Consider the following 21,427-nt stretch of genomic DNA (forward strand, 5'->3'; position numbering starts at 1 on the left):
CCACACTCAACATCACACGCCACCCACCCAAGTTTGCACAATGATGAAGACTGATTCAGATTTTTGACTCCCTGCAAATTGTATACATTGGGTGGTAACAAGACCTTTCAAAACGTAAGATTGAGGATGTTAATATCAGGTCTTGGCTGTGGAGAATTAGAGGATGGACTTCTTGTAAGTATGAACAAAGAACTTGGCGAGTTACCTAGTGTACATTCTCTGTACTTTTACTATATGAAGACGGCTATATTTGTAAATATTTGTGTATGTCTGGAGATTGATTACTTACTTATATTCAACTTTCCGGACACTTGATACGTCACACCCCTCATCAATCTACTCAAGCAATGGACAAGTAACCTGTGTACATAGCACTGTAGGCTTCCCTAAATGTATTAATGCTTTAGAATACACAATTTGAAATTATATCAGTATATAAAATATTTAAATGAACATACACAAATATACACTGAGTGTACAAAACATTAGGAACACCTGCTCTTTCCATGATATTGACTGACCAGGTGAATCCAGGTGAAAGCTATGATCCCATATTGATGTCACCTGTTAAAACCACTTCAAATCAGTGTAGTTCAGGGGTTCCCAAACTTTTTTGGCCCACAACCCAATTTTGATATCTGAAAATTCTCGCGCCCACTCTCTTGTGAAAACAATTATGTAATTAACAGCCAATGTTTACTTTTTTTTATTTGGGGCTATGGCAGTCAATTGAAAAACATTCTAACAGTATTTCTGATTGTCTTCTCAACTCACAATCACATTCTTTCAATGTGGGGCAGTCAACTGGAACTTACATAATGTCTCTTATCTCACCACCACTAATAGATGGGGGTGCTTGAGGCATGTTGCGTCGGAGATTTTCAAAATCAGAGGGCGTGGTCGACAGTATGTGCCTCATCTCTGCTGTCATATCCAAGCTGGATCGATATCTGGTTTTAATGCAGACGAGAGCACTGTTCTGCCGAAGGGTAGTCTCTGCAATAGTGTGTGGTTTCATAGCGTAGCGGGCCTAGAATGATTCAAATGGAACGGTAAAGTGCGGCCTTTTCCCATGATCTTGAATTATATCTTTCAGATTTGAATAATTTTCATGAATATTTTTAAGGTTAACCGCATAACAATGATTTTGAGATACAAAGACGATATTACAATATATATACGTATATATATTTTTGGTGGAATTTTGTATATTTTTGGGGGGGATTTGGGGAATTCTCCTGTGACCCCATTTTCATATCAGGAACCGCTGGTATAGGTGAAGGGGAGGAGACATGTTAAAGAAGGATTTTTAAGCCTTGAGACAATTGAGACATGGATTGTGTATGTGTACCATTCAGAGGGTGAATGGGCAAGACAAAAGATTTAAGTGCCTTTAAACAGGGTAAAAATGGGGTGCAACTCAATATTAGGAAGGTGTTACTAATGTTATGTACACTCGGTGTAAATATATACTGTATTTGGAAATGTTTACATATATATATATATATTAGTATGTGTATACAGTACATAAACTGACAAATGTATTTTATATTGAAATGGGCTATCCTCTCTGACTTTCATATCAAAATCTCTCTCACAATTTACAAAATAAGTCTTCTACTGTACACACCAAAAAGTAGTGTTGGGTTATGTCTCAAAACTGTTGTGTTATATGTTGGGTTGTTGTGTGAATAATTGTTCGTTTTGAAGTTGTTTGATAGAAAACCAATGGGTTTGGTTGCCTGCTACCTGTTTATTTTTTGTTATCTTTGTCATAGATAAAAAGTAAGATATGATGCTAATAGTTCTCACACAGTATCTTTAGCATTATTTGTTTTTTATTTATTTATCCAAACTTATCGCAAGGTATTGAATTGTGGTTATCAAAATACAGTATTGCCTTTCATATTCCTTTATCATTACGTTACACTAAAATACATGTTATTTATTGTTTAAAGATATGATATCTGTTCATGGGGCTGAGTTTACAATGCATTGCATCATGTGTGCAGTGTGCTATTCTTACTGTCATGCAAAATGAAACACTACTCATTTGTCCCGTAGGTCATTCACTCCTTGGTCAAGGCTACACTCTTAGAATAAAGGGTTCCAAAATGGTTCTTCGGCTGTCCCCATAGAACCATCTGTGGAAAAGGTCCTACATGGAACCAAAAAGGGTTCTACCTGGAACCAAAAATGGATATTCAAAGGGTTCTCCTATACTCCCAGTCGGTATTAGATAGAATGTCGGAGCCTCGCCCCACCTGTGGGGAAAACAACCTGTGGTTACCTAGGTTACCCTATTGGCTCACAGAAAAATCAGGACCTTTTCAAACACCATTTTCTTGTCTGCTTGTTTTAGTCAGTTACAAACTGACATTTAAGAAAAGTACGACATGTTTAAAGATTACTTTTCAACATTGCCTGCTCCCGAGCGTTCTCACTACTTAGAAAAATGGACTGTTGTAGGGCTTCCCTCATGCCCTTTTCATGATGGTGCTAGCAGCCACGTGAGTGAGTGCTACTGTAGCTAGCTACCGACCGGAACATTAAGCTAGCCAAGACCAACAACACAAACAAACAGACTATACAGCTACAAGTAGTGAGTGGCGTTACGAACTAACTATATTAAACAAGATGCCTTACCTCTGATTAAACTTTTTCCACACAGATAACTAGCTACGTGCAGCTTCTTGGACACCAGCTCCCCACAATTTCCTACTCTTCCACATCGAATAGCCTGAAGCCACAGGGCTCTTCTCGCAGGCTCTATTTCCCAACTTGGAAGCATTGTGAACCGTAGGTTGGGATTTTTGACCTGGTTACATGTTCATTGAACAACACAGCAGCTTTTCAGCATGTTTTCTTCATTCTTTTAGGTTCTAAATACCATCTTTTTTTCTAAGAGTGCACAGTATGAATGGTTTCAAGGCTACAGCTGCAAGATATTGGCTATCATATATGTATTTCACGGCACACCCTAACCTTGAAATATTATCTGACTAGATGGCTTTCCGAAGCACAATAACACATATCTTGTCAGAATTTCAAGTTCTGTTACTGTTGCTAAGGAATGAAACACATAGGGTAAAAACATAATTTGTATCTAAAAATATTTATTGTAAAGTTTGTGTACAGATGCATTCAGGCACAACAACCCAACACAAACAGTAGCAATATCCATACTACCATTATTGAAATGTTAAAGAATAGTATATTTTCTCTGGACAAACTTCCAAAATGTTTGGAATAATACTGTACATAGCATTAAATTCAATTGAATATATATTTAAAGTACAGCGATGTAAGGATCATACTAAATATTGTAACATTGAAAACTACAAACAATACAAATACGTTTTAGACCCTGTTAAATAAATTACAATAAATAATGTAATTTTGTACATAGTCTTGGAAGAATATGACATTACGGGCCACATGAGACTAACATAAGTTTAATCTTCCAAATAAAATAGTAAATATCGGAATCATCACTCCACAGTAACTTGAATTGTTTACAATGAACCTATTTTTGCTCTCAGAATCCATGGATAATGGATGACGTTGGGTATTTTGTTTGTTTAACCATTGAAAAGGACGCTAGGAACGTCACTAATTGAGCATGACAAATGTTATTTTCTTACTTCCTTAGAAAACATTGTCCCTTCTATTTCAGAATGTACCACTAGCACGTTGTATCTAATGGCACGCCAAAAGGAAAAAGTTTGTTCCAACTCTTTTTTTGTCCTTGCCTGGTCTTGTCCCGAAGGACTCAAGCACAGTGGCATTTGCTGACAATCAAGTCATTGAAGGGTGTGAGCTTCAACTTTCCCCGACTGTCGTAGTGCATGAGGACCATAGGTTCATAGGCTGCCGGCACACAACAGGGCCGAGGTGTTGCTCCCTTGTTGATGTGATGAAGACGAGACTTCACCTGCGCGTGCATGCTAGCTGGCTTGTAGTTGTGGGGGCAGGAGCCGTCACAGAAGTGCATGTTGTAACCATCGGGGGCAACGACCCAGTCTGACCAGCCAATCTCCTTGAAGGACACGTTGACAGACTTTCGGCAGCAGCGACCGTCTTCATCGCAGTTGTCTTCTTTGTTGGAGCGAGTCCGTCTCCTTCTGCCTGCTGATCTAGGCTCTACAAGGTCTACCTCCAGGACCATCTGAGGGGTCCTCTTGGGATCAGTTCCCTCTTCGACGACCAGTCCTACTTCCACAACCAGAGAGTAGCCATCCGACCCCCCTCTCCACTTATCAACAACAGTTCTGATGTCCAAAGTCAAATCTCCAGTTCTTGTAGTGACCGTCTGAACAAGGGTCTCTGTGTGAATCAATAGAGAAGAGTTCAGCGGTTTCATCTCATAGATCTTAACATGAACCTCTTCACTAATCGTGGGCTCGGCAGCTTTAGAGCCATCCAACAGTTGTCTGTAGAGCTTCAGCTCAGCCCGGGCCAAAGTGAGATCCTTCCTGATGTTTGGGTTCTTGTGGAAGACAGCTCTGTACCAAAGCACATCTGATGTGTGTTCCTCATCACTCCGAAGCACTTTGAAAGGCTCCACTGAAAGAGATGAAAAGAAGGTTGTTAGACAAATACACCTTAGCTAAATACATTTAAACGCAGTTTTTCACAATTCCTGACATTTAATCCTAGTAAAAATTCCCTGTTTTAGGTCAGTTAGGATCACCACCTTGTTTAAAGAATGTGAAATGTCAGAATAATAGTAGAGAGAATGATTTATTTCATATTTTATTTCTTTCATCACATTCCTAGTGGGTCAGAAGTTTACATACACTCAATTAGTATTTGGTAGCGTTGCCATTAAATTGTTTAGCTTGGGTCAAACGTTTCGGGTAGCCTTCCACAAGCTTCCCACAATAAATGGGTGGATTTTTGCCCATTCCTCCTGACAGAGCTGGAGTAACTGAGTCAGGTTTGTAGGCCTCCTTGCTCGCACACACTTTTTCAGTTCTGCCCACAAATGTTCTATAGGATTGAGGTCAGGGCTTTGTGATGGCCACTCCAATAGCTTGACTTTGTTGTCCTTATGCCATTTTGCCACAACTTTAGAAGTATGCTTGGGGTCACTGTACATTTGGAAGACCCAGTTGTGACCAAGCTTTAACTTCCTGACTGATGTCTTGAGATGTTGCTTCAATATAGCCACATAATTTTCTTTCCTTATGATGCCATCTATTTTGGGAAGTGCACCAGTCCCTCCTGCAGCAAAGCACCCCCACAACATGATGCTGCCACCCCCGTGCTTCACGGGTGGGATTGTGTTCTTCGGCTTGCAAGCCTCCCCCTTTTTCCTCCAAACATAACGATGGTAATTATGGCCAAACAGTTCTATTTTTCTTTCATCAGACCAGAGGATGTTCCTCCAAAAAGTGCGATCTTTGTCCCCATGTGCAGTTGGAAACCGTAGTCTGGCTTTTTTGGGCAGTTTTGGAGCAGTAGCTTCTTCCTTGCTGAGCGGCCTTTCAGGTGATGTCGATATACGACTCGTTTTACTGTGGATATAGATACATTTGAACCTGTTTCCTCAGGCATCTTCACAAGGTCCTTTGCTGTTGTTCTGGGATTGATTTGCACTTTTCGCACCAAAGTATGTTCATCTCTAGGAGACAGAACGCGTCTCCTTCCTGAGCGGTATGACGGCTGTGTGGTCCCATGTTGTTTATACTTGCGTACTATTGTTTGTACTGATGAACGTGGTACCTTCAGGCGTTTGGAAATTGCTCCCAAGGATGAACCAGTCTTGTGGAGGTCTACAATTTATTTCCTGAGGTCTTGGCTGATTTCTTTTGATTTTCCCATGATGCCAAGGAAAGAGGCACTGAGTTTGAGGGTAGGCTTTGAAATACATCCACAGGTACACCTCTTATAGACATAATTTGAGTCAATTGGTCTATCAGAACCTTCTAAAGCCATGACATAATTTTCTGGAATTTTCCAAGCTGTTTAAAGGCACAGTCAACTTAGTGTATGTAAACTTCTGACCCACTGGAATTGTGATACAGTGAATTATAAGTGTAATAATCTGTCTGTAAACAATTGTTGGAAAAATAACTTGTGTCATGCACAAAGTAGATGTCCTAACCGACTTGCCAGAACTATAGTTTGTTAACAAGAAATTTGTGGAATGGTTGAAAAATGAGTTTTAATGACTCAACCTAAGTGCATGTAAACTTCCTACTTCAACTCTAATTAATATCTGCTCTTGGAATTACTATCAAGCCTTTGCTAAGTCCAAATGCTAATGTTAATGGTAGGCTTTTGTTAGAGTGCACACAAAAACGAAGCACTAAGACTAAATTATATGACTCACTCATTCTCACGAGATATGGTTTGAGAAAACACTGACAGGTAGGTACATTAACATTATACCAAAAAATGTGTTTGAAGGCTTTTTGTTTGTTTTGTCATAAAAGCGCATTTCAATTATTCTTGTTGAAGACACAACCGTGGGAGAATGTTTATTGGGACACAGGCACACACCTTTTACAAAGCCCAAACCATTGGCTTTGGCCTCTAACTCAGATCTTTTCAATAGGTTATAAATACACCATGCGTAAAGGCAAAATTCCATGCAGTCAGATCCCCATCTAAAGCTAGAATGTCAACAGTCAGGTCCTTGTGGTTAAAACCAGTACAGTAGCTATGTGTCTTTAAATAAGGTCTCACCTGTGGCTGGGAGAAGCAGGGTAGATGTCCTCCTAGGGGAATGCCGGGATTCCCCCTCCAGACTGGCGTTCCCTGTCAGCTGCCTCAGTGTTTCCCTGTAGAGCCCATGCATCCTCCTCAGCTCCTCCTCTGAAGCCAATTCCCTGGGCCTAGGCTCCTTCTCCATCCCCACGGAGCTCAAGATGCCTGTCTTCACTGCCTCCAGGAGCAGGGCCCTCTGGCTCTCCTCCTGCCCCAGACGGGGTGTACTGTCTTGGGCCAGGCGGGGCCGGCCCTCCCCCTGATGGAGGCTGGAGAGGAGGGCCACCCAAGAGAAGAGAAAACGCAGTGCGACTGAGCTAGGCATGGTTGGTTTGTTCTCAGAGGTGCACCCTGTATGGGGTTGTCAATGTTATGAATGAAATTCCAGACATGCTTTCATTTATACAGCTCCTGCATGGCCACACCTCTCCTTGATGTCAGGTGAGCACTCCTCATTATGTAGAGGATTGTGTAGCATGCATTATCTATCATGTTCCACAAGGTGGGAAAGCATGCTTTGTATAGTACTCCTTAGAAGAAATGAATATAATTCATGTCTGAAAACAGTTGAACCTTTTCATGTATTGATTGAGTTCAATGGATTGTTTCCATACAAAATACTGCATATAACCATATATAATAGCGCTCATACTGTTGGTATCAATATGTGTTGTAAATACAATAAGCTATGATTGTATGAGCTATGACTAACCCTAAGCTATGGCTTTCACCAAAGCAGAGCCACCGTAAAATGTGTGGTGAGACAGCGTTTGCCTCAGTACTTTTCAAACTGCCATAACACTTCCAAAGCAGCAGCACAGACCAGGCCAGCTATTTCTCAGCACATTTTTGCCTTCCAGGGACAAAAGTTTGCTGCTCTGAAGCAGTCTACCATGAAAGACAATACGCAGAAAAGTAGTGCTATTTGTATTTGAGCAATATGATTGGCCTTTCGTTCATTCAAGCACCACTACGCTCCAGCGAGTCACAACTTCTCGAGCACTCGAGCAGTACAGAAGTTGATCGCTATGTTCACATGCGAGCTGTCCTGTGCAAAATGAAGCGCCCATCAATCTAGTCGCTGAGCTTATTTATTTTAGGGAAAGTGATTTACAAAAGTAAAACTAGCAATAGACTGGTTACTGTTCATAGTCTGCAAAAAGAAACCTACAAAAATACACTGTAGCATTTGTCTTGGTAGGCCTACTGTAGTCAGGTTGATTAAGCAATAAGGCCCGAGGGGGTGTGGTATATCTCCATTTTACCACGGCTAAGGGCTGTTCTTATGCACGACGCAGCGCAGATGGATACAGCCATTAGCCGTGGCATATTGGCCATATACCACAAACCCCGAGGTGACTTATTGCGATTATAAACTGGTTACCAACATAATTAGGAGAGTAAAAATAAATGTTTTGTCATACCAATCAGCATGAAGGCCTCGAACCACCCTATCATATCTCTTTTGGAACGCAATTGTCTTAAAAGGGCAGTGTCCTAATCTTCTCAAAATTATAAACATTTATGCAATTAATACAGTGCAATTCTAAAGAATGGAGTAATGACTTACATTGCTAAATTATATTAAACAGCTTTTCAATACATATCATTATAACCAAATATAGCATGACCCCAATGCATTTAAAAACTATACCATCTGGGCCAGTAGAAATTCTGTTCTGGTCAGTAGATTTTTTGGCCAACTGGCCCGCTTGAGCCGGTGACAAAAGTTCAAGTTGGAACCTGTTATAGCCCACGAATGGGACCCAGAGTTTTCATTGATCAGTTCAAATTTGTATTATTTATTTAACTAGGCAAGCCAGTTAAGGTCAAATTCTTATTTACAATGACTACCTACACCAGCCAAACCCGGACGACACTGGGCCAATTGTGCGCCGCCTTATAGGACTCCCAATCAAAGCCAGTTGTGATACAGCCTGGATTTGAACCAGGCTGCGCCACTCGGGAGATCAGGAAAAACTCCAGGCCCCAGAAAAGACGCATACGAATTTTGCAACCTCTGCACCAAAGGCATTGTAATGATATAGAATTAACCTACTCACGCATCATTTGATCAAGTAAACGACATACACGACTACTGTATATCATGTCAGTATTAATTATTGTGGATCCCTATCATGTAATATTCTAATTGACTCTTTCCCCATGTCATCATGACCACTCTGTTAGCCTTATCAGAAAAATGGAGTGTCACAGCAATAGACCACATATTACGGGTACTGTAGTGTTTGTTGTGGAAGACACTTGTACTGTAAATAGACAGTAGATTCTTTTCATTTATGGTGGGTGGATCTCTTTTCTCCAGACTATGTGGAAGTCAGTCAGACTTCTTTAACCAGTATCAGCGCAGGATCAGTACATTGTGTGTTTATGGTGGCGTCCCCACCCTATGACGTGTCTCCAAGTGTGACTGACATTCTCTCCACTGTGGCAGCTTCTCTCTTTTTCGGGTTTATAAAGCAGTCACAGTGGCCTTCAAATAGAGACACAATGTATGCTTGAAGCATATGAACCTTTCATACCTTATAATGGAAGCAGGGCCAGCCCTATACGTAAGTGACATAAGCGGTTGCGTAGGGCCCCCAGCCCCTAGGTGGCCCCTGACCAAAAAAACAAAACCAAAAAAACAAGTATTTTAGATGTTTTATTTTCTGGGGAACCGAGTGGAATTAGAATACACAAGGTGCAATTTCAAAATGTGGGTGTGCATTTTTTCTGTTGTTATATGTCAGTCACTCAATAAGCCCATGTCTGCTAACATTTTTTAGATTGCTAAGTTAGTCTAGCCAGCTATCTAACTTGTAGTAATCAAGGCCAAATTACTGATGGGGCCCTGACCTCCAGGGAGCCCACATTGATTTTGTTAGTCACTCTTACAGAACTCAGATATGTTTCTCTCCAGCATCAAGAGGGAGGCCACTAAAATGTTTTGCCCGCGAGGTGGGGGGCCCCGACCAAACCTCACTTAGGGCCCACAAAAGGATAGGGCTGGCCTTGAATGGAGGGTGCTATGTGTACTGTAAGTTAAGCCTCCTACAATCAATTATTTTATTTCTGTCCATAAAACCGGTTTTAAATCAGGAAAGGTGGTTAGAACGGTTTTGAAGAGGATAACCTGGAGAATGGATATGGTTGTGGAATAATGATTACCATAATACAATGTTTTTTCTTGTATAAGCAGAGAATGGCCTATATGAAAAAGCCATAAATTCAATGTCATCAAATCGTATGTGACTAGGCCTAGTTTATTGAAGTGAGCGTCAATAACGTTTAACCACATTTCTGATCATATTGCTTAATTGGACTGTGTAAATTTCCAATCTATGAGTCACTGACATGATTAAACAATCACGTGCAATGTGAATTAGACCTTGGGGCTAAAAGTGTGTGAAAGGTGACCAAGTATGAATCATCGACAGACCGACAGTGACATTCACTTTCTCATGTCAGGGTAAGCAAACAGAACAGGATATTGAGTAATCAGCCTTAGGTCCACTGTCAGCATTACAAAGGGAAGGTGTTATTTTTGAGACCGGAAGGTATAGAGCACTGCCACTCCCAATTACGATCACATTCTGGATTCCACTAGGACAATGGCTCGTTTGAACTGACAGTGCTGTATAGCCTATATGGGTGACAACTCATTCTTTACTTCATTTTTGATGACATCTAACTAATGGAATTGGTGGACATTGGGCTTGCTTGGCAAATGTATTTAGAAGGTGTATTCTGGAGTAGCTTGAATTGTTTGATGTATCAATGTTTTATTACAATAATTGTATAATAATTGTTTGTATAACAATATTTTAATACAACGTAGCAATGTCAGTGGAGACAAGCAAGGATGTCACATTGGGTCAGTTCTGTTCCTTGAGATTAAATGAATGCCATAGCTTTCAATTACATTTCAATTAAGTTTTCAATGAATTAATAATTTCATTTTGTGAATAACCACAAACTGAATAGGAGAATTTGCACTATGAGCACTTGTCATCTCTCAAATAGATCGTTACAGTTTTTTGTTTAGCTAGCTAGCACATTTTTTGCCATTTTAGAATTGACATGAAATCAGTCAAAACACCTCAAAACAAGACATGGTATCAAGAACAAGATTAAACTAGCTGAAACGAGCATCACAATTCCCCATATGGAATTTTCTTGTCATTCTTTCAAGCAATCTGGCCATCCAGAATCACAACAACACATGGACTTCTGCCACATAGAAGCATGCGGATTGGTTACCTGACAACGTCACGAAAACAATCTACAAAGACCTTGAGTGTTCCTGACTGTGACCCATACTTAGGTAGCCTTTTCCCACAGGGTTTTTGTGGGTAGTTTATTTCTGCTTAGTGTTTTGCACCTGACGGAACTGTCTTCAGTATTCTCTCTGTCATTTGTGTTTTAGTGTTCAGTCATTTCAATAAACATGAACACTTACCACGCTGCGTTTTGGTCCGATGATTCCTCCTCTTCAGATGACGAAGACCGTGACACACAGAATAAATTCTAAGGATAATTCAATAGCTAATGGCAGCCTGCCGTATCCAGGTCGGCCTTCAATTTGAAATACTCAATGAGAGGGGGCAGCAAATCAAATCACAGTTTATTTGTCACGTGCGCCGAATACAATAGGTGTAGGTCTTACAGTGAAATGCTTACTTACAGGCTCTAACCATTAGTGCGAAAAAAAGGTGTGTGTGTGTGTGTGTGTGTGTGTGTGTGTGTGTGTGTGTGTGTGTGTGTGTGTGTGTGTGTGTGTGTGTGTGTGTGTGTGTGTGTGTGTGTGTGTGTGTAGGTAAGTAAAGAAATAAAACAACAGTAAAAAGACATTTGAAAATAAGAGTAGCGAGGCTACATACAGACACCGGTTAGTCAGGCTTATTGAGGTAGTATGTACATGTAAGTATGGTTAAAGTGACTATGCATATATGATGAACAGAGGGGTTGGCAGGTGGTGGGACACAATGCAGATAGCCCGGTTAGCCAATGTGTGAGAGCACTGGTTGGTCGGGCCAATTGAGGTAGTATGTACAGTGGGGGAAAAAAGTATTTGATGAAAGAAATGATCAGTCTATAATTTTAATGGTAGGTTTATTTGAACAGTGAGAGACAGAATAACAACAAAAAAATCCAGAGAAACGCATGTCAAAAATGTTAGAAAATGATTTGCATTTTAATGAGGGAAATAAGTATTTGACCCCTCTGCAAAACATGACTTAGTACTTGGTGGCAAAACAGAGGTCAGACGTTTCTTGTAGTTGGCCACCAGGTTTGCACACATCTCAGGAGGGATTTTGTCCCACTCCTCTTTGCAGATCTTCTCCAAGTCATTAAGGTTTCGAGGCTGACGTTTGGCAACTCGAACCTTCAGCTCCCTCCACAGATTTTCTATGGGATTAAGGTCTGGAGACTGGCTAGGCCACTCCAGGACCTTAATGTGCTTCTTCTTGAGCCACTCCTTTGTTGCCTTGGCCGTGTGTTTTGGGTCATTGTCATGCTGGAATACCCATCCACGACCGATTTTCAATGCCCTGGCTGAGGGAAGGATGTTCTCACCCAAGATTTGACGGTACATGGCCCCGTCCATCGTCCCTTTGATGCAGTGAAGTTGTCCTGTCCCCTTAGCAGAAAAACACCCCCAAAGCATAATGTTTCCACCTCCATGTTTGACAGTGGAGATGGTGTTCTTGGGGTCATAGGCAGCATTCCTCCTCCTCCAAACATGGCGAGTTGAGTTGATGCCAAAGAGCTCCATTTTGGTCTCATCTGACCATAACACTTTCACCAGTTGTCCTCTGAATCATTCAGATGTTCATTGGCAAACTTCAGACGGGCATGTATATGTATTCTTGAGCAGGGGGACCTTGCGGGCGCTGCAGAATTTCAGTCCTTCATGGCGTAGTGTGTTACCAATTGTTTTCTTGGTGACTATGGTCCCAGCTGCCTTGAGATCATTGACAAGATCCTCCCGTGTAGTTCTGGGCTGATTCCTCATTGTTCTCATGATCATTGCAACCCCAAGAGGTGAGATCTTGCATGGAGCCCCAGGCCGAGGGATATTGACAGTTCTTTTGTGTTTCTTCCATTTGCGAATAATGGCACCAACTGTTGTCACTTTCTCACCAAGCTGCTTGGCGATGGTCTTGTAGCCCATTCCAGCCTTGTGTGGGTCTACAATCTTGTCCCTGACATCCTTGAAGAGCTCTTTGATCTTGGCCATGGTGGAGAGTTTGGAATCTGATTGATTGATTGCTTCTGTGGACAGGTGTCTTTTTTACATGTAACAAGCTGCGGTTAAGAGCACTCCCTTTAAGAGTGTGCTCCTAATCTCAGCTCGTTACCTGTATTAAGACACCTGGGAGCTAGAAATCTTTCTGATTGAGAGGGGGTCAAATTCTTATTTCCCTCATTAAAATGCAAATCAATTTATTACATTTTTGACATGCGTTTTTCTGGATATTTTTGTTGTTATTCTGTCTCTCACTGTTCAAATAAATCTACCATTAAAATTATAGACTGTTCATTTCTTTGTAAGTGGGCAACCGTACAAAATCAGCAGGGGATAAAATACTTTTTTCCCCCACTGTACATGGATGTATGGTTAAAGTGACTATGCATATAAGATAAACAGAGAGTAGCAGCAGTGTAAAAGAGGGGTTGGGGGGGGGGGGGGGGGCACACAACTTTGACATTATGTAGGCCAGTGACCAAAAACTTGAATCTGTTTTAAATTGACTAACACAAATGTGGAAAAAGTCAAGGGGTATGAATACTTTCTGAAGGCACTTGTAGCTTGCGCATGAGTTTTAAATTTGGAGAAGCTAAGTATGTATTCTACCATTTTGGTTCCAGGAAGATGACGGTGAGTACAGGATTTGATCTTGCTCCGAGTAACCTTAACTTTTAGCCCTCTCAAACTGACTTAAATGAAACAAAACTCAGTTTATAGTATACACAATAGAAAACAACGCTCAGTAGGCTGCTAACTTGATCTGAAACTTGGCAAAATGGAAGAGAAAACAATGTGCGAAAGAGCAAAGAAGGCAGTTGCTAGCTCACCACTCATACACCGGAGAGAAACCGCCACCTGCCTCCTCAAGAGAAGATATGGAGGAATCTGGACATTCAGTTCATTCAGAAACTCTAGTCAATTGTCCTGCACCCCAAAAGACACAGAAATAATTGCCTTTGCGCGAGCTCCAGGTCAACATAATCAATGCTGTCACTGCAAAGATAAACGAAAAAGCCGATGTTCTGGAGAAAATTATACGCAAAAACACATAAAAAATCATTGACCTTGAGACCTCCCTGAATCATGCATACGAGACTATCGAAGAGCTTAAATGCACTGCTCAGGAGAAGACCATTGGCGACATGCAGGAGCTTACGGTGTCCCCGAGGACCAGGTTGAGAATGTGAAGTGTATAGTAAGTGACATCTGTAACCATGTGGACCCGGATTTCTCCGAAGGATATAGGGACATGTCTGTGGATGTCGCTCATCGTATTGGGAAGAAGCAAGATGCCATCGGCATCCGCTCGATCATCATCCAGTTCGCTTTCCGCACAGCGAGAGATGCAGTTTGGAAGAAAGGAAAGGAAAGTAACCTTTCTGAAAGAGATCATTTTGATGAGGACCTGACTGCAGCAGACAAGGCAGCAAAGGCAAAGTTGTGGCCTCTTGTCCAACAGGCCCGAAATCAAGGAAAGGGCGGACACCACAGGGGAATCAGAGCCTTTTTCGTGACGGAAAATACATTCGACCGGGGTGATTTGCTCCACCTGTAGGCTTACAAGGTAGGCCCTTCCCCACAGCAAACTGAGCGTTCTAGTTTTGAATTGTGGTGTTATGGTTTATAAGACTTCTGTTAATACAATTATGAAGCGCCTTTTTATAGAGAGGGTAGAGTTGAGATTGCATACGATTTTCCTTTCTATTTTGTATATATGGACTTGAAGTTTGTCAATCAATGCCAGGGGGATACGAAACCTGTTCAAGAGGATTTTTCTTTTTTTTTTAAGGACTTGCAATGTAGATTCATGCAAAGAGGACTATCATTTTTGGTAAAAATCAGTGGGGCAGTGACATTTTCTTGGCCCACGGAACTAATCATTCAGCTGGGGTTGCAATTTTAGCACACAATTTCAAAGGGACATTTTTGTTTACTCACATGGACACCAATGGACATTGGCGAGTAGCGGTCATCAACCACATGGACAGATTATTTGTGTTGTGTAATGTATATGGATACTGTTCTAGTCCTCCAAATGGCTTACTTCTAGAGGAAATTCTTAAGTCTTATGAGAAACTATCCATCCAGTCAGATTATAGTTGGTGGGGATTTGAATATGGTTTAGTATAGTGGGACTGATAGATTACCCCATAGGCCTAACATTGGTGTGAACAAATTGGTGAATTTCTGCCAAAGCCTAGACCTAATTGACCAAAGGAGAGTTAAAAACCCTGGAGAAAAACCGTACACATGGAGTAATACATATCGTTCACTACAATCAAGAATTGACTTGTGGATGATAACCTCTAGTGTTGAGCCCAACACTGTAGAGGTAAAAATACTGGCTGCAGTCCTGATGGATCATAAAGTCATATGGTTCACTGTAAGAATGTTCAGTATTGATGATAAGAAATACTCTGGTGGTTATTGGAAATTGAATAACTCATTGTTATTGCATGATGATTTAAAAAATGTGAGGTAGCTGAGTTCTATAAGAAAATTATATATCACATCTTGATCTTAATGAGAAAGCTAAATTGAATGATTTTATACATTTTATGAGGAAAAGGCTAGAAGAGCTTTCATAAGATCCAGAAAACAATGGCTTGAAAAAGGCGAAAGAACAGTAGATACTTTTTTAATTGGGAAAAGAGGAGAGGGGAACTCAGCACATTAATTTAAGATTGGTGGGGTAACCTCTGAGGATAGAGAGTTGTTATCAAACTTTACCACTAAGTTTTATGAGAATCTTTACTCCTTAGTTAACAGTTTGAGTGACTCTAAGGATCTCCTTGATTCTATAGAGAATGTTATTAACTCTGTTAGTGAAGAATTCAAATCGGTCTTGATGTCATGATTGATCCATTATGGACATCCAATATGGGGTTGCTCAATTAAAAAATTACACATCTCCAGGTTGTGATGGATTAACCTCTGAATTTTACAGAACCTCTGAAGAAAATGCATTTTTACTTGAACCCTTTAAGGAGGCTATAAAGAAGGGAGAACTAACTGCCTCTCTGAAGCAAGGGGTTATTACTCTTATACCTAAAACACACAAAGATCTCTTGATTACTGATAATTGCAAAAAATATATAGCCTCAATCTTTATGAAAAGGTTTATGTCGTGCTTGAATGATCTAATTGATGAATGTCAATCAGGGTTTATGAAATGGCGCCATATATCTAATAATCTGAGGCTGGTGCAGATTTGGTTCAGTATTGTGATCTATTGGATAATTTCCCTGTTATCTTGTTTTTGTAACATATTTGAAAAAGATACTGTAACCAACCTCGGTGTATAGATCACCAAAAATCTTAAGGCTGTGAACGATCTTAATTTGAATCCTGTAACTGAATATATAAAAAATAAATAATTATTCAAAGGAGGGTGCTTTTATCCAAAGTTGAGGGGCTATCTCATGCATCCTATCTTTTTTCATCTATTGACATTACCAAATCCACTTGCTGTACCTTAGATAGGCTATTGTACCACTTCATATGGAAAAACAAGCCACAAAAGAATGAAAGACATGTTATCACCAACACGATTTGTGATGGTGGTCTAAATGTCTTAGATTTCACTCTCTAATCAAAAGTCAACTGGATTAAAAGGTACTTAAAAATCCTCATAGGTTTTGGAATATTGTACCTCGTTTTGTTTTTCAGAAGCTCGGAGGGCTTAATTTTTACTATAATGTCCCTATATTGAGGGTAAACTTCCTGTGAAATTGGCGGCTTTTCACTAACAGGCTTTTTAATGTGCTGGGCTTTGCTGTATAAACACAACATTTCACCTCATAAATGTTTTATATGGAATAATGGGTCGATATTGCATAGAAACAAGATCTTACTTTACCGGAATTGGTTCTCAAAAAACATTGTCCTAATAGCACAATTGGTAAGTATTAGTGGGAATCAATTCAATGGCGCCGGAGGAGATGGCTGCCATTTTACGGGCTCCTAACCAATTGTGCTATTGTGTGTGTTTTTTTTCGTGTTATTTGTTACTTATTTTGTACATAATGTTTCTGCCACCGTCTCTTATGACTGAAAAGAGCTTCTGGATATCAGAACAGTGATTACTCACCTCGTACTGGACAAATCTTTTTTTTCTTTAAGGAGTCAGACGCCAACGATTTACTTCAGACGCCAGACAAGGCCCAAATCCCCATCATTCGCATGAAGAAGAGACGGAGACATAGGGGATGTAGGTCAGGTTGCCTTGTAAGAATTTGACGGCAAGTGGGTAACACCCTTCCACCATCCGTCCTATTAGCCAACGTGCAATCATTGGATAATAAATGGATGAGCTCCGATCAAGACTATCCTACCAACGGGACATTAAAACTGTAATATCTTATGTTTCACCGAGTCGTGGCTGAATAACATGATACAGCTGGCTGGGTTTTCTGTGCATCGGCAAGATGGAACAGCTGCCTCCAGTAAGACAATGGGTGGCAGTCTTTGGACTATTTGTCAATAACGCTGGTGCATGAAATCTAATATTAAGTAAGTCTTGAGGTTTTGCTCACCTGAGGTAGAGTATCTCATGATAAGCTGTAGACCACACTATTTATCAAGAGAGTTTTCATCTATATTTTTTGTAACTGTCTATTTACCACCACAAACCGATGCTGGAACTAAGACTGCATTCAACAAGCTGTATAAGGCCATAAGCAAACAAGAAAATGCTCATCCAGAGGCGGCACTCCTAGAGGTCAGGGACTTTAATGCAGGGAAACTTAAATCCGTTTTACCTGATTTCTACCAGCATGTTACATGTGCAACCAGATGGAAAAAAAACTCTAGACTACCTTCATTTGGCAAATCTGACCATAACTCTATCCTCCTGTTTCCTGCTTACAAGCAAAAACTAAAGCAGGAAGTACCAGTAACTCGCTCAATACGGACCTGGTCAGAAGACGCAGGTGCTAAGCTACAGGACTGTTTTGCTAGCATAGACTGGAATATGTTCCGGGATTCTTCCGATGTCACTGGCTTCATCAATAAGTGCATCGATGACGTCATCCCCACAGTGACCATACATACATACCCAACCAGAAGCCATGGATTACAGCCAGAATCAGCACTGAGCTAAAGGGTTGAGTTGCCACTTTCAAGGAGAGGGACTCTAACCCGGAAGCTTATAAGAAACCCCGCTATGCCCTCCGACGAACCATCAAACAGGCAAAGCATCAATACAGAACTAAGATTGAATCCACCTACACCGGCTCCAATGCTCATTGGATGTGGCAGGGCTTGCAAACTATTACGGACTACAAAGGGAAGCACAGCCCCAAGGTGCCCAGTGACACGAGCCTACCAGACAAACTAAATGACTTCTAGCGCGCTGATTGAGGCAAATATGAGCAGCCAGCTGTTCTGGACAACTGTGCGATTGAGGTTTAAACATTCTTAAACCACTAGCGAGGGTCAGTGGGATTATTCCAGGATGGCCGCTGACCAACTGGCAAGAGTCTTCATTGACATTTTCAACCTGTCCCTGACCGAGACTGTAATACATGTTTCAAGCAGACCACCATAGTCCCTGTGCCAAAGAACAACACCAAGGTAACCTGCCTAAATGACTACCAACCCGTAGCACTCACATCTGTAGCCATGAGTGCTTTGAAAGACTGGTCTTGGCTCACATCCCAGAAACCCTAGACCCACTCTAATTTCCATACCGCCCCAACAGATCCACAGATGACGCAATCTCTATTGCACTCCACACTGCCCTTTCCCACCTGGACAAAAGGAGCACCTATGTGAGAATGCTGTTAATTGACTACTGCTCAGCGTTCAACACCATAGTGCCCTCAAAGCACCATGGCACTAAAAACCCTGGGACTAAACTCCTCCCTCTGCATCTGGATCCTGGACTTCCTGACGGGCCGCCCCCAGGTGGTAAGGGTCAGCAACAGCACATCTGCCACGCTGATCCTCAACACTGGGGCCCCCAGGGGTGCATGCTCAGTTCCCTCCTGTACTCCCTGTTCACCCATGACTCATGACTCCAACACCATTATTAAGTTTGTTGACAACACAACAGTGGTTTTCCTGATCACCGTCAACGATGAAGTAGCTAGCATGCTAGCCAACTTCAGGGTGTGTTTAGTAAATTCACTGGATGCCTTGGCCAATGTGTAGGGTTGATCTGAGAGTTCTGACCTCAACGGTAGCCAGAGTGAATTTACGAACACACCCTCTATAAAAATTGTGGATGAGGTGGCATGGGAGGGAATGGCGACTGTGCTTAAATCTGAAAGTGCGCCAAGTGAAGTGTGTGACAATGAATGGAAAATAGTGAAATCAAGAATGGAACAAAACGAGCAAAAGTTGTAATAGAAAACAAGTGTTTTTGGCAAGGAGATTTATTTGAGAAATCAATTTGTTATGACGAGAAAGCAGTGAGAAAGGTGGATTCAATCAAGGTGACTAGAAGTGGTCTTGTTTTGGTTAATTGCGTTGATGAAGAACAGAAGAAGCATGCACTAGATTTGGCAGAATTGTTCACGTCAGTAGTAACATGTATTGATCTTCGGAGCAGGGCACCTGCCAAAGGAGTTACAGCTGGAGTCTCGTTGGATATAGATGACGAGTACCTTAGTCAGAAAATCCAGGAGTGGTCAGTGCATGTCGCCTGACCAGTATGGTAAATGGAAGTAAGGAGAAAAGCCTATCGATATTATTGTTGTTTGAGGAGACTTGGATATGTGAGGTATGCGGTGAGAGTATTTGTGTCCAAACCATTACAATGTGGGAATTCTAAAAGATATGGTCACGTGTCAAATGTTTGCAGACGGGAGAAGTATGGTATTGAAGTGTTGCAACTGTGGTGGGGATCATACTCCAGACTTCATTGAGTGCCGTGTTAGGTTGAAGGTGTCAAGGATTAGGGCTGTGCAGCAGATCTCCTATGTGGAGGCTGTGAAGAGAGTCGAAGGGGCAAGAGGCAACAGTGTTGAAGATATGGCGGTGGATGCATGGCAACCACTTGCTTGTGTTTTAGGTCAATCAAGTGATCTGGATACACTCGTTGTAGCAAGTATAGCCACAGTGATTCATTGTACAGCACAACTGTCTAAGAAGTCCAAGAAGCTGGATATCATATCTGCCGCCGAGAAGTTTTTGGGGCTCCAAGCCTATACGACAGAAGCACTGCAAGGACTATTGTCACTAGGAAATGTCCTGCCCTCACAGGAGGCTTCTGCGCCTGTGTTGGGACCTGATTAGAATTCGTTTTTAACAGAAAGGCAGGTGGATTTTGTTAAGTTAATAAATTTTTTGATAGTTGGTATGATATTCTATTTATTTTTACCGACGTTTTTTTTCTTCTTTTTGGGATCCTTATTATCCACCCGCACAGTAGGTGGGGGAATGCACATTAAATTGTTTGCGAACGCCTTTATACCATAGAAGAAGATGAGGCGGCGTCGATCAGAGTAAGGAGAAGAGGGCTTATTTTGTTTTTATGAAACAGAAGGAGCGTGATTTGCGCCTCAAGAAGATATCAGATTGGAATGTGTCGTGTGTGAATCTTCGAAGCAGGGTGTCTATCAAGGGTATTATCTCTGGGGTGGAGCTAGAAATAAAAGCAAAGGATATATGTGAGGAATTGGATCAAGTAGTTGCTGCACACATTTTACATTTACATTTGACATTTTAGTCATTTAGCAGACGCTCTTATCCAGAGCGACTTACAGTAGTGAATGCATACATTTCATGCATTCTTTTTTTTTTATATAATTTTTTTTTTGTACTGGCCCCCCGTGGGGCACACCGACTCATCCGCATGGTGGATGGAGTGAGGAAGCCCACTCCATCCATTCTATTGTTTTTTGAGTCTCTCCCTTCTCACATGTATTTGGGTTTTATGAGATACCCTGTGATAGCTTTCGGGCCCAAACCCATGTAGTGTGATACTTGCTAAATATTTGGTCATGTGTCAAGTGTGTGCAGCTGAGCCTAAATGCTACAATCGTGGCGGTGAACATGCACCCGAATTTCTGAAGGGCTGTCCAGCATGTCTCCTATGCAGAGGCGGTGAGAAGAGTGGAAGACAGGAGTGGAGTTGAAGAAGTAATGGTAGTAGGAGTAGTGACACCATATAATGTCCCTTGTCAGCAGAGGGATCCTGGCATGTTGCATGTTAAGAAGGTGGACTTTATAGCATTTATTGCATTGGTTATCAAGTGCACAGCGCCAACAGAGAAACAATCTGAGAAAATAGGCATCATTGTGCCGCTCAGCCTATCGAGTGCTGCTGAGCGTTTTTGGGGACTACAAGGAATCCTGTCGATGAATGCTCCGTCCTCACAGGCACCTGAGCCTGTGTAGGGATGAGATTTGAACTGTGACTGAAGGAGCGGGATGTTTTATTAATTTATTTTTTGTATTTTATATGATGTTGCCCCCCCTCCCGCAATGGAATATTTGTTTGGTTTCAATAGG

At 41.4% G+C, this 21,427-nt stretch overlaps 1 protein-coding gene across 1 annotated transcript; it reads right to left on the bottom strand.

Annotated features, from left to right (window-relative positions):
• Nucleotides 1–3,096: 3,096 nt before the first annotated feature.
• Nucleotides 3,097–7,072, bottom strand: gdf15 (Growth differentiation factor-15). The gene is made up of 2 exons (XM_014139936.2): nt 6,694–7,072; nt 3,097–4,566 (listed from the first exon to the last, which is right to left on the bottom strand). Exons 1-2 carry the CDS (start codon nt 7,037–7,039, stop codon nt 3,773–3,775), a joined length of 1,140 nt encoding a protein of 379 aa, XP_013995411.1. The 5' UTR covers nt 7,040–7,072; the 3' UTR covers nt 3,097–3,772.
• Nucleotides 7,073–21,427: the final 14,355 nt, after the last annotated feature.

The sequence above is a fragment of the Salmo salar genome, chromosome ssa14 (genome assembly GCF_905237065.1).
Source record: "Salmo salar chromosome ssa14, Ssal_v3.1, whole genome shotgun sequence".
NCBI lineage: Eukaryota > Metazoa > Chordata > Actinopteri > Salmoniformes > Salmonidae > Salmo > Salmo salar.

What these genes read in the sequence shown, in the direction of transcription:
- gdf15 (XM_014139936.2), bottom strand. Translation starts at nt 7,039, where the DNA reads ATGCCTAGCTCAGTCGCACTGCGTTTTCTCTTCTCTTGGGTGGCCCTC. An exon ending in CCTGCTTCTCCCAGCCACAG is followed by an intron (nt 4,567 to 6,693) that starts GTGAGACCTTAT and finishes CATCTCTTTCAG; the next exon opens with TGGAGCCTTTCAAAGTGCTT.